A 14,414-nucleotide genomic window follows, 5' to 3' on the forward strand; every position below is an offset into this window, starting at 1 on the left:
AGTATTTTCCCAACGGCAACTTGAGCTCCTTTATTTTTGGTTTGATCTTTCGACCTTTCTTCTAACTTCTTCAATTGATTGTCGAAAACAAACTACACACTACTCGAATTGTATATCATTATGTCAATTATTGAACCCAACACTAATATTCTATACGAATGCCTCCCTTGATCTATATCCTAGATACTACAAAAAGTAACTCTCTTGAATGGTGGAAACACTTTGATATTATTGTGGGGATTGCTTGAGGGCTTCTCTACATTCATCGAGATTCAAGATTGAGAATTATTCATAGGGATCTCAAAGCGAGCAATGTGCTACTAGACAATGAGATGAATCCCAAAATTTCAAACTTTGGCATTGCTAGAGTTTTTTCGAGTAGATCAAATATATCAGAAAACAAGAAGGGTGATTGGAACTTATTAAGTACCCAAAAGATTTCTTGCATATACTTACACAACTTCAAGTTTCACTGACTAATTTCTTACTTTATTAATTAGAGTATGGCGTGCAGTGGTTATATGTCCCCAAAGTATATATTATATGGGCTATCTTCAATGAAATCAGATGTCTTTAGTTTCAGAGTACTTGTTCTAAAAATGGTGAGTGGACAGAGGAGTAGAAAGTTTCGACATCCTAACTATACTCACAGTTGGACATGTAAGTTTTTACTTGGGTTTGTTCTCTTCATTTTTGGAATTTTCTTCCATTATTGATCTCTAGTATAAATATGCTCTCTTAGGCATGGAATCTATGGATTGAATGGAATGCCACCGAGCTAGTTGATGAAAGGTTGGAAACTTCAACAATGCTGATGTCAGAAGTAATAAAATGTATACAAATTGGTCTACTGTGTGTGCAACAATGCCTCGAAGACAGGGCAACAATGTCATCTGTGGTGTCAACGTTGGATAATGAGAGTGCAATGCTGCCCCACCCTAAACAACCTGGATTCTATATAGAAAGGAGCAGTGATGTGATAGAACTTGCATTGGCTGCAAGAATAAAAGTGTTCCACAAATAAGATGACTCTTACAATTCTAATGGGTCGATAAGAAATTCCAATTGATGCACATTGGCTAATGATTGTTATTATAGTAAGAGAGTTAATAGCATATTTGATAACAACCTTACTAATTATAGATGATAGATGATAGATGATAGATAAGCTTCCTTGTTTGATAGCAAACAAGCTAGAATGAATGACCAGTTTTTGTTGGCCATAGACCCTTCGATGCTCAAGTCAGTAAACTAGCAAGAGTCATGCAATCGAGGTGAGAATGTGTACGAGAGTTGCATACTTGCTTTGGCATTTGGTGGGATGGATTTTGGATTGAGATCCTTTTTTTCTTGGCGTGAGGTTAATGTTAATTACTCTGTTGCCAAAAAAAGGTTCAAGATTTATAATCATTCTTTGGAATCTAAAATGAATGAGGGGTTCTTCCTGGTTTACTTCTATGATTCGAGCAATTAATTATTTTGTGTAGTATGTGAAAAATTAAGTTGATTAGTTATTGATGTTCGATAGCTATAGGATTGGATTATATTATCTTAATTTTTTGAGCAAATTACACCGGTGGTCCCTATATTTTACCCATTGTGCCATTTTAGTCTCTACACTATCAATTGGCTCAATTTTGACGCTTAATTTTAGATTTTGTTTCAATTTGGTCTAATTAATAATATTGTTAGTGTTTTTTTGGAAAAATTATTACGAAGTTGGTTGAGGTTAACTAACGAAGTTGAATAAGTCTATAATTTTGCCTTAAAAATATAGCACGTGACACTTTTGTGCGTATTTTTCATAAAAATATTAAGAGTTGTAATCAATTTGACCAAGTTGAGACAAAATTATAAATTCAGAGTCAAAATCGAACCAATTGAAAGTATATAAACTAAAATGACGCAAAGGATAAAATATAGGAATTATCGTAATTTGCCCTAATTTTTTTTCCAAACATGTTATGAATATTCAATCAATGTGAATCAATAATTCTAATTACCATGAAATGTTAACCATAAATTTATAAAAAAAAAATGATGGATAGAGAGTAGATTTAAAGTTAGGATGTTGTGGTTCATATGAATCTTATTTACATATTCATTCATTCAAAGTAAAATTTTGAGTGGTGAAGTTCTAATTAATTTTTCATTTTCTTTTCATGATTCCATCACCTTTTCCACAACCTTATAAATTAATAATAAAATGTTAAAGGCAACTCAATGGGCAGAAAAAATATATTGATATATGTATGAAATATATAAAAATGTATGTAAGTTATATTAAGATTTATAAAAAAAAAAATACAATAAGTCTTTTATTTTTGATATAATTATGTTGATCTTCTTTTTTTGTAAAGAAAAAGAGTCTATAACTATACAGATGATATGAAAATATAAGATGAAATACATATTTTAGTATAAAAAGATAATAACATCATTTTCTATTCATATTACTAACAAAATTATTGATGAAAATGATATTAAAGTATTATGTAAACTAAAATCTTATGAAAATTTAATATAATTTTGTCAAATTTGTAAGACTTATTGTATATATTTTTTAAACTCAAGAAAAATCAATAGAATTTACTAAAATATACATATAATATGCATCAAAATTCTAATTTTTTAAAGATTCTTTTAATATTATACAACATTTTTTAATAGTACTTAGCCTAACGAGTAATGATATATATAAAAAAATAATATAAAATTTTTATACATAATGAAGTAATTTAATGTGCACCTTTAATTTTAAGACAAAACATTCATAAAAATAGTTTATTTAAGATAATGATATTATCACATTATTCTTGTAGAATTTTTTTTTTTGTACGAACTCTATGTATGAATAGAGCTTTTTTGAAACATTGTTCAACAATTTTCATAGGAGTACATGGTTAGGTAATTACCTGAGGGGAATTATGATTGATGACTCATTATTTTGTGTTGAGACATAAAAAATAAGAAAAAAAATATATTATTTGATAATTGATTCGTGACATGAGTACGTAATATCAAGGACGTTAAGTTTTATGGGGAGCAGGTAAGATGGTTCATTCTCAGCCAATTGTTTCAACAAAGCAACCCATTTATTGGAACTTTGACTTTTCATATCTACACCTACTTCGTTTGTAAGTCTTTAGACGATGGACCCTCAAAATTATGAAAAATGATATATAAATATATTTTGAAGTTTAATTTTTAAATTTAATGATGTGTAAATGAGGTAATTAATTGATAATTAAAGAAAATATGAGAGATGAAGTTGCCTTACATATTTTAGTAGACTCTCATATCATTAAACTTAAAAAATAAATTTAATTTTTAAATTAGAATATTACTATAAAATTATATGCTACAATGATAGCAACACTTCATCTGTCCACTTGAAGATGTTGATTGAAAAGTTAGAGTGACTAAATTATCACGGATGGACAGGGGATGCTAAGATAAGTTTGACAAGTTGAGAAAAAGTTATTCAAAATGTTAAAAAGTTATTACTATTTATTAAAAGTTATCACTATTTATCTAAAGTCAAAAAGTACGGCTGCACAACTCTCAATCCTAATTTTTTTTTACACACTAATTTATACAATTTTTTAATACACATTTTTTCATAAAAAGTCAAAAAACAAACCTAAACAACCATATTTTTTTTTCCAACTTTTTAGTCCAAAAAGTCAAAAAATACACTTATTTAAGACATCACAAACAACCCCTTAGATTGTCACTTTAAAATTTTAAAAAGTCTTATTTACCATAGTAGATTAGTTAAGAATATGTCTAAATTATATAAGTTGCCATTAACATTTTGAAAAATTTGATACTGATCCCATCTAAGATATTTTCATATTTGTAGTTGAAAATTCAAAGTAGCTTATAGAAAGAAAATTGTTTAGATGAATATTTAAAAAATAAAAGATTGGTGAAACTACTCTATCAATTTGAATTCAATTCGGTCCTCATTTTCAAATTATAATTTTCATCCTCCAACTCCACGCGTATTCATTTTCTCTCTTCTATTCTTCTTATTTGTTACAGTTCTCCCGTCTTTTCTTATCTCCTTTTATTTGATTTTTTTCTTTTTTTTAACGTTGTTTTGATTCGTTTTTTTATTTCCTTTTCATCTTTTCTATATTAGAGTTTAGGGTTTGAGGTCTAAGTAAAAGATAGAACACATTTTTTATGTACTTTTATTATGTAAAATGTTTGATAGTGTTAGAGTCACTCTTGAAATTGTGAAAAATAGTACCCTATTTCCATTATTGTCCACTAACTTGTTTGCCTTTCCAATACTTCATATTTTATACCTACTCACACATGGATCTCTCGTTTTATAAATATGAAAGGGCTATAGATTTTCTTTAGTCCATCATGTACAGTAAATGGTGTTGTATAAGCCCAAGTCTAAATCCAAGTCTGTTGAGCTCGTCATAAGTTTTTTTTTTTTTTTTTTTTTTTTATTCCCCGTCATAATTTGATTCATATATTTGTCATTCAATTTTCAAAAATAAATATGTGAAATTATGTCGTTATGATTATTAAATTAGTTTTAAAAAAAATTGATTTATTCATAAGAACACAAAAACTAAATGAATTGAATTATAATAAGACTTGTGATAAATTCTACAATGGACAATAGATAATTTGTTACATCTATTCTATATTATAAAAAGTCAATACTGGAGTTGATATAAAGACAGTTTTTTTAAGTTTTCTCAAAATAACCCTAAGACATTATAACTATTTAGATCTAAATTTATGTATTAATTGCTTCAATTTTTTATTTTTAATTTTTTAATTTTTCAATTCAGACCTGTTTCATATTTTTAAATTTTGAATTCAAATTAAGACTTCTCAAATTCCTATGGGGCACACATCACTTCTAGTATGGGGTAATGCTGTGATACACATCGTTCAAAATGTGTCTCATATGCACTCTTATTATGTATTTTTGTGGCAAAATATTTTAGATAAACTATTAATAGGTCTTAATAGTTGGACTTAATTCCCATCAAGTCCCATTAAAAATAAGTCTTAGTAAAATCTTAAATAAAAATAATTTTTTGTGACAATTTTTTGCATGTCTCTAAAAATTAACAATTAACTACTGACTGTTTTTGTCACAATTTTTATAAGTTGTCACTAAAACTTACAATTAGTGACTTTTTTTGTGACAAAATTTTTAAACTGTCATTGAAAGTTAAAAATTAGTGACTTTTTTATGATGATTTTTTTAAATTGTTCCTAAAACTTATAATTAGTGAAATTTTTTGTAATAAACTTTTCAAACTGCCGCTGAAAATTAACAATTTATAACGTTTTTTAATAGTATTTGATGAAAATACCATTAATTATAATATGACCTATTGAACAATAAGTTAACGTAATAGGATTTATATATAAGTCTCCCAAGTATTTTTAGAGTTGACAAACGCAACTCAAAACTCATGAATCTGCCCAATTATACCTATTTTAAATCCATATTAACCTGTCTAAATCAATAAATGAGCTTAAATGGGTTGCTCATTATCAACCCAATTAAAATTGGATTTACATGGGTTGGACATTAATACTCATTTAAGCCCGTCTAAATGGACAATAATTTTATCATAAATGCTAAAAAAAATTAAATAATTTTTTTTAATAAAAAATAAATTTTATAAAATAAATAAACAGAAATTTAAAAAAATAAAAATATTAATTTTTTTATTTTTTTTTGAAAAAGAGGGAAAAAAAAAAAAGAAATGAAGCAAACGGGTTAGTTGGGTTCATTTGTCCAATTTGTATCTAATTTAACACAACCGGTTTAAGCCCATTTATTAAAGGAAAATGCTAGAGGTCCCAAATTTTCTACCAAATAAATGACCAAATGTCTCACATGGGTGTGGGGCCCACAAAATTGCGGACCCCACACCCATGTGAGACATTTGGTCATTTGTTTAGTAAAAAATTTGGTGTCTAAATGAGCAAGTTTGGGTTGAATTGTTTTAACTGTATAAGCCCTTTTGATTCGTCCATTTGCCACCTCTAATATTTTTCTTAATAAAATTATGATTATTTATAATTTAGAAACAAAATTATGCCATTTGAAGGATGTGTGCTGTAAATTTCCCGTATGTCATATTACTATATTAATAGTGAAAACAAAAAAATTGGCGATATTGAAATGAAACTATAAGAATAAGACAGTTGTGGAAACAGTTGTGGAATACTAACAACAAAAACCTTAAGAAAACTAATTATTAACCAGACCACCATGTCTCATGAAACCAACCTCCTCATGAGTTCTTTTATTCTTCTCCTCCTTCTCCAATTTTGCACAGCCAGAGACACCATAACCACAATCCAATCTCTCAAGGATGGTCAATCGTTAGTCTCCGGCAATGGGACCTTCGCACTCGGGTTCTTCAGCCCTGGCAAGTCCACCAACCGGTACCTTGGAGTGTGGTACAGCAATGTTTCAGAACAAACTGTGGTGTGGGTTGCAAACAGAAACAAGCCAATCAATGACACATCTGGAGTTCTCTCCTTCGACAACACCGGAAACCTCGTCATTCACGGTCCGGACAAGAAAATACTGGTCTGGTCGAGCAATGTGTCGGCCTCGGGGAATGTCTTTTCAGCTCAATTGTTGAATTCAGGAAATTTGGTGGTGTTTCAAGGTGATAGCAAGGGGCCTGTCGTGTGGCAGAGTTTTGATTATCCTACAGACACCCTGCTTCCTTTAATGAAACTTGGGGTGGACCGGAGAACCGGTCTGAACCGGTTTCTGACATCTTGGAAGTCGCGTGATGATCCGGGAATCGGAGAGTACTCATTCAAAATAGACCTTATTGGATATCCGGAGTTTTTTTTGTATAAGGGTTTGGACCGGTTATGGAGAACCGGACCGTGGAATGCGGTTAGAGGGAGGTGGATACCAGGGATGGCACCCAAAGTCATCCTCAATGTCAGCTACGTCGACGATCAAAACGAGGTTTCCTTGTCGTACGTCATGCATGACGCCTCGATTATGTCAAGAATGATTGTGACTGAATCGGGGACAATAGATAGGCTGTTGTGGCAAGGGGACCAGCAACAATGGATCGGGTACTGGTCGATCCCCAAGGATCAATGCGACTACTATAATCATTGTGGTGCAAATGGCAACTGTGACTCGTCCGTAAATTTTACTGAGTTCGAGTGCACGTGTCTGCCAGGGTTCGAGCCAAAGTTGGCACGTGACTGGTTCTTAAGGGACGGGTCAAGTGGGTGTAAAAGAAAACGTAGAGGAGGCACGTGTCAAAATCAAGAGGGTTTCATCAAAATGGCACATGCTAAGTTACCAGACACTTCAACAGCATTTGTCAATAAAACTATTGGATTAAAAGAATGTGAAACAGAGTGCTTGAAGAACTGTTCATGCCAAGGGTACAGCGGTGCAGAAATCTCACTTGGGGGGATTGAGAGTGGATGTGTGACGTGGCATGGAGACTTGATGGACACAAGAGAGTTTTCAAGTGCGGGCCAAGATTTATACATACGCGTTGACGCTGTCGAATTAGGTATGCAATCAATGTCATGTTGATATTTTTGTTTTGCACCAAGATCCTCTAGAGTGAAATTTTTTTAAATTTTTCTAAAGTGTTACATTGTGTGGTTGAGATTTACTGGTAAATCACATCAATTTTTCTGATGTGACTTGCTAATAAATCTCAACCACACAATGTAGCACTCTAAGAAACTTTAGGAAAAAATCACTTTAGAGGATCCTTACTCTTTGTTTTGTGGTTGGATTTTAATTTTGAGTTATAGTTGAAAGCAACGGTAAATTGCGGGGCAAGTTTTCTTCATACTCATCTCTTCGTATGAAGAAATAATTTATTGTTTTTTTGGACTTCAATCCAACACATACAGTTGATTCAAAATTTATTTCCTACATTCCGTAATAAAGATTATTTATATAAAAAATTATTTTATCGAACAATTATAAATATATATACAAATTATATTTTATTTTATAAAATAGAAGGTTTAAGTTAACAATTATATTTGTTATTTATTTTATAAAATAAAATATTATTTGTTCTTGTGTTTATAAATGTCCGATAAATTTTTTTTTTTTTTACATAGATGACTTTTTTTTCTTTTTCTTTTTTTTAATCAGTAAAAATGAAAACTTTATTAATGAAAAAATATAAATGACTTTTATTGCAACAAGTGTGAAATTGACAGTTTGAATCATTAATATAGGCCCGTATGAATCATTAATACAGGTCCGTATTGAAATCCTCAATATATATATAAACAGAGACATAAAGGCTTGAAGGAAAATTAATCCCGAATTTCTTGAAACAAGAATTTTAAACATGGCCAATCATGTTGAAAAACTCTTGCCTAATTTATCTAGAAGAATGAATGGTTGAAGACAAACTAAGGCAACACAACTAAAAAAACAAGATCTAAAAACATATACGTGTCAGCATGATAAGTTAAACTTATGTATCCATGGTAGAACATTTTTAAAACAATAATACAAAGCTCAAGAAAATTACTTAAAAAATAGATCAGACTTATTTTAGATATAATTCATGTCATACTTTAAGTTTAAACTTTTCTCACAATTTCATTTTAAAATAACTTTACATACTTTTTAAGCTGTTAGAGCATCCAAAATGGAGTGGCTAAAAATATGTACTAGAGTATGACAAAAAGTAATAAAAGTGAAGTCCAAAAATATGTTTTAAATGTTTGTTAATTTAGAAAGTAAGTTATGCTGTAATAAATGTGTTAAAATGAATGTGCTAAGTGGTATATATATACAACAACCAAAAAAAAAAGGTAATTTACATTCACCTCCCTTGATGTTTGAAAAAAATACAGCTAGTCTCATATTTTTTACATTATTACACTAGTCTCCTTTAAAGTTTTTAATTTAGGTAAGTGGTAGCTCATATTTTATTAGTAATTTGTTAGTTGTATGAATGAAAAAAATATTATCACATCTTTATTATTAAAATGTATATTTGTCATTGTTTATGACCCACTATTTACAATGTTTTAAGTCACTAGAGCGTTATTAACATGGAAGTTAATATAATTATGTCAAAAGTATAGGACTATTTGTATTTTTTTTCAAATCTCAAGGAAGTTAAATATAATTTATCCAAAAAAATAAAAATAGGTCCTACTCCTTTTTATATCGTTCCTTTGTCTTCTCATCTCTTTCTCTTTTTTCTTTTTTCTTTTTTCACACACCTACTACCACTCGCCTCTCTCCTTTCTTTCTCTTTCAGGTTTCAAGAAGAGTGCTGTGGTAGCACCGTGCCATGAGCTCAAAATAAAATATAAAAATAAAAAATAAAAAATTGAGTATTCGTCTATGAAAGAATTAGAAGGATTGTGATTAATTTTGGTTATTAGGGTTTTGTAAATTTTCAAATTAGTTGGTAGACTTCCATTTAGTCCAAAAAATTGGAAGTCTACATAAGAATTATGGTGCTACACTAGTAAGACCTTTAATCATCCGTTAAAAAGTAAATTTTCCAATAATAAGAAAAAAAAAATACATGAGTGAGTAATGATATACAGATAAAATATCTATGCATAATTGTATAGTTTTGTGAATTTTTTATTTCAAATAAAAACACTCACACTTATTCTCGTAATTTAAAAAACTATCATTAATAACAATAGTGATGTGTAAAAAATATCATTAACTATTATTCCCTTATTTTTTACGAATAACATATAAGCATTTTGTCTTGCAAATCATTTTTCAAACATAAATATATGAAAAGGACCGCACTTGACCAGCACTTTAGCATCGAACAACTTTAGTTATTGCAATTACAACTCTATTATGGAGAAAAGTATACTTTTTTTTTACTAATACAACCCTTAACAAGCCCATTGCTAATGCTGTTAGTTTTCTCTAAAATTTTAATATATTTTTTTAATCTTTAATTTAATTATATGTATGTAGATTTACTCATTTTTAACCCTAACATGCTTGTTCATAAACCATCCTATTGTTTAGCCTTAGGTTAAAAATTTTCACATTGGTCGTGTTGCCTTAATGAAATTCATTAAGAGTTCTATTTTGATATTGTTTGTTTTATTGGATGCTACTTATAGATTATCTATATAAAAAATAAAAAAAAGAAAAATCAAATTTATCCTCAAATTGTCTTACAGAATAAGTTTTGTAGTCCCATTTTAATGATCGTGACTACATAAGTTTGTCGGATTTGTCTTTGAAATAAACAATTTATTACAAAAGCACACTTCTTGTCTATTTTTATTTTTTTTAAATTATTTTTTTGAAAGATAAATCTATTGAAATCATATATCTATGATTATTAGATCAAGGTTTTTATTTTATTTTATTATGAATGGTGTACACACAAAAAACTGACAAAATGAATAAATCAAATTACTAGAATGGAACATGTTGAAGGCATACAAGATTAGACTTCACTCCATCAGCGAGAAACCAAATCTTATTTTTTTCTTTCTTTTTTTTTAATTATATTTTATTGTAAAGTTCACATAAGGGGAGGTAGATGCCATGCCATGGGGTTCAAACACTAGTTGTAAAGTAATGCTACAATGATCATCCATTTTTATCATCTTATATTATTATTCGATATGTCAACCTAATTGTCAATACTACATTCGATATATACATGAGTGGTTAAACTCATTAGACCAATATTATGTTGACAAAAAGATAATATACATATTATTATGTTCATTGCTTATTCAATGAACTTAATGTGCTATGATTTCAAACTTTTGAGAAACATGCAAACTTGAACTTATTTTTGCTATGAAAGCATTTTCTCTTCCTCTATTCGTTGTTTTTGTAGCATAAATAAAAGAACAAATAAGAAAAAGCAAGCATAAATTATTAGCTTTTTATTTACAATAAATTAATAAATGGAGTGGCTATTTTATCCTCTTTTCAGCCCAATATTTGAAGTCACAACAATCTCATGCCAAGAAGGGCATGGTGGTGGCAATTGTAGTGTCCTCTATTGCAGCTTTGTTTTTTGTAATCTGCTTACTTTCTTGGTTGGTGATGAGGAAGAGAAAAGGTAATAAAAACAACTTTAATCTTCTATCATTATTCGTTTTCAAATTTTGTAGCATGAAAAATCTTATGTGATCATCAAATATGATGCCAGTGATTTAAGACTACGTTTGAATTTTGAATTTTGATAAGATTTTAGTTGTGTGTCACAGCAAAAAGACGACAGAACAACTTGTTATTTAGTCCCAACAGTTCAACATCCTTTAAAGCCGCCCAAACAGGAGATCAGTTTGATGAAAGTAGAACAAATGCTGAATTACCACTTTTTGATCTAACCACCATTGTTGCCGCGACTGACAATTTTTCTTTCTCGAACAAGCTCGGTCAAGGTGGCTTTGGAATAGTGTATAAGGCAAGGCACCCTTTGGAGATGAAAATTATCTCAAAATTATGATTTATTTGTATTTGAAGAGTAAATAAGTTAATTGTGTATTGATTTCAGGGTCAGTTACGTAATGGACAAGAAATAGCAGTCAAAAGGCTAGCAAAAAATTCGGGCCAAGGGGTGAAGGAATTCAAGAATGAAGCTACACTTATTGCTAAACTCCAACATAGAAATCTAGTGAGACTATTGGGATGTTGTATTGAACAAGACGAGAAAATGTTGATCTATGAATACCTACCAAATAAAGGCTTAGACTCTTTCATCTTTGGTATGCTTAATTTTTTGATTTGAGTTCATTTGTTTATTATCAATGAAATTTATGTAAAAACATAGGAGTACCTTCGATTTGTTGATAGAATTTACTTTGAACTTTGGCCCAGATAAAGCAAAAGGCTCATCTCTAGAGTGGAGAAAACGCTTTGAGATTATTTTGGGAATCACTCGTGGGATGGTATACCTTCACCAAGACTCTAGACTAAGAATAATCCATAGGGATCTAAAAGCAAGTAATGTTTTACTCGACGCTTCAATGAACCCCAAAATATCAGACTTTGGTATGGCTAAAAGATTTGGAGTGGACCAAATTGAAGCTAACACAAATAGGGTGGTTGGAACATAGTAAGTATCACTTATACATTCATGTGTGTAGAGAGAAAGGGAGAGAGAAATGTGCAAGAAAGGCATTAAATTCTAATTATTGTTTGATGCTGTAATTGCAGTGGTTATATGTCACCAGAATATGCAATGGAAGGGCTATTTTCAATAAAATCAGATGTTTTTAGCTTCGGAGTTTTATTATTGGAGATCATTAGTGGCAGAAAGAACAACAGTTATAATCAAGACAATTTTGTGAATTTAATTGGACATGTAAGTAAATCAATGTATTATTAATGGAAAAACCTACAGCTGTAATAGAATGGAGGATTTTCCATTACCTAGAAAATTGTTGCTTGATTAATTACCCAAAGATGATGTTATACATTGTTTCAGGTTTGGAACTTATGGGGAGAAGAAAAAGCACTAGATATAGTTGATTCATCGTTAGCTGAGTCGTGTTCGAGTCAAGAAGTTTTGAGATGCATTCACATCGGTCTGTTGTGCGTGCAAGAATTTACCATTGATCGGCCAACTATGTCAGATATTGCTTTCATGTTGTGTAACGAAACGACCTTGCCTCTTCCAAAACAACCGGCATTCATCTTTAACAGACCTGGCGGTCCATACTGGTCTTTAGCAAGTGGTAGAGCTCCATCTATAAATGATCTTACACTTACTACGATTCAAGCTCGATGAATGCTCTCACTATACACTAATATTTTGCACTTAATACACAATATTCTTGTTTCCTCTTGCAGTATAATTAAATGTATCTAACTCATGCATGCTATCATCAGTTTCTCAGAGTAATTGTAATTATTTTAGTAGTTATACCATCTATTTTCTCTTGGAGGCCACAGATAATATTAACAGTGATCACTAGAACAAATTATTATTGATTGTGAAGTCATTGTTATTTTACTTCCTTTAAGGCTTTGTTTGGATTTTAGATTTGAGCAGTGATTTTGGTTTGTTAGGTAGGCTGGTGGAGAAGGGGAAAAGTGGGGGGGAAAAAATTAGAGGTGACAAACTTAACTCAAATTTATGAATCTGTCCAATTATAGCTATTTAAAATTCATATTAATTTGCCCAAATCAATAAATGTTGCTCACTGTCAACTCACTTCAAATTAAGTTTACACCCATTTAAAACCCATATTAATCCGCCCATATCAGCAAATGGACTTAAATGGGTTACTCATTGTCAACTCACTTAAGATTAAGTTTACATGGGTTGGACATGGGGACTCATTTAAGCCCATCTAAATGGCACCACTTCTACCACTACACCAATTTAAAAAAAAATAATTTTAAATTCATTTTAAAATAAAAAATAAAAAATAATTTTTTTGGCGTAAATTACACTTACATCTCTTGAAGTTTTTAACAAGTACCGGGACCTCCCATGCAGTTTCAATAATTACAAAAACTTCTACTTTTACTGACAATATCAAAATTCCTCCAATCCATTAATTTTGCACAAATGATGTTACTTGGCAATCTAAATAACCATATTACTCCTTTGAATTGAGTGATAAGAGATGACAACTATCAAATCAACCAATAAACTATTTAAATGAAAATTTTCACTCACCTCATCTGAGGTTTTGCATATATATATATATATATATATATATATATATATTATTAAAGACTCATGAATATTTTAACATAACATCCTAATAGTTTAATATAAGACTCTAATAATTAATATAAGACTTATTTCACACTATAAAAAAAAAATTATCAGATTTAATTAAAGCATTTATTATTTAAATTTCTTTTTACTTTCTTTTTTTTTTTAAGTTGAAACAAACCGATTAATTTTTTTTCTAGCAATTTGTCCTACTTATTTATTCATATGTAAAAAATTATTTATCTCTAAATTGTTAAGATATTATTAAAATATTTAATGACAAAAAATTTAATTTTTATTGATAAAATATTTAAAAATAAATAATCTATTTAAAATTTTCTCCAAATAGGTATTTTTCATAGGAAAAAAAATCAAATACCTATATGTATTTTTTAAATTTTTAGTCAAACTTTAATTTCTCAAAATAGGTTTTTATAAAATTGGTGGTCTTTTTAAAAAATTAAAATTGACATTTTTATATTTTTTTTTTGTAATTTTTAAATAAAAGATTGTATTTAATTTAGTATAAGGTTTGATGGTGATCAATTTGTCAGTTCTCTCTCTCTCTCTCTCTCTTTTCTTTTTCTTTTTTTTTTTTTAAATAAGGTAATGTGTAGTTATTCTACTATATATATATATGCTTGTCACGATAAAGGTTTTGGTTATATATAATGAAATAAGCAATGATTTCCTTTTTACAATAGATTGAATTTC

General features: G+C 29.5%; 1 protein-coding gene across 2 annotated transcripts; it reads left to right on the forward strand.

The window, feature by feature from the left end:
* The first annotated feature begins 6,048 nt into the window (after nucleotides 1–6,048).
* On the forward strand, nucleotides 6,049–12,996 carry LOC114323821 (G-type lectin S-receptor-like serine/threonine-protein kinase RKS1). 2 transcript variants are annotated; one of them, XM_028271495.2, is made up of 7 exons: nucleotides 6,049–7,553; nucleotides 10,959–11,087; nucleotides 11,236–11,435; nucleotides 11,526–11,736; nucleotides 11,849–12,086; nucleotides 12,188–12,335; nucleotides 12,459–12,996. In XM_028271495.2, the coding sequence occupies exons 1-7, from the start codon at nucleotides 6,266–6,268 to the stop codon at nucleotides 12,759–12,761; spliced, it is 2,517 nt and encodes an 838-aa protein (XP_028127296.2). In that variant the 5' UTR covers nucleotides 6,049–6,265; the 3' UTR covers nucleotides 12,762–12,996. The 2 variants fall into 2 exon arrangements, with proteins under 2 accessions (XP_028127296.2, XP_028127297.2); XM_028271496.2 differs by lacking the exon at nucleotides 10,959–11,087.
* Nucleotides 12,997–14,414: the final 1,418 nt, after the last annotated feature.

This window comes from Camellia sinensis, chromosome 9, assembly GCF_055761805.1.
Source record: "Camellia sinensis isolate YWXY chromosome 9, ASM5576180v1, whole genome shotgun sequence".
In the NCBI taxonomy this organism is placed as follows: Eukaryota; Viridiplantae; Streptophyta; class Magnoliopsida; order Ericales; family Theaceae; genus Camellia; species Camellia sinensis.

Bases quoted from the DNA above. Each gene is read 5' to 3' on its own strand.
- LOC114323821 (XM_028271495.2), top strand. From the start codon at position 6,266: ATGTCTCATGAAACCAACCTCCTCATGAGTTCTTTTATTCTTCTCCTC. The intron at 11,436-11,525 runs GCAAGGCACCCT...TATTGATTTCAG, and splicing joins GCTTTGGAATAGTGTATAAG to GGTCAGTTACGTAATGGACA. The intron at 12,087-12,187 runs GTAAGTATCACT...CTGTAATTGCAG, and splicing joins AATAGGGTGGTTGGAACATA to TGGTTATATGTCACCAGAAT.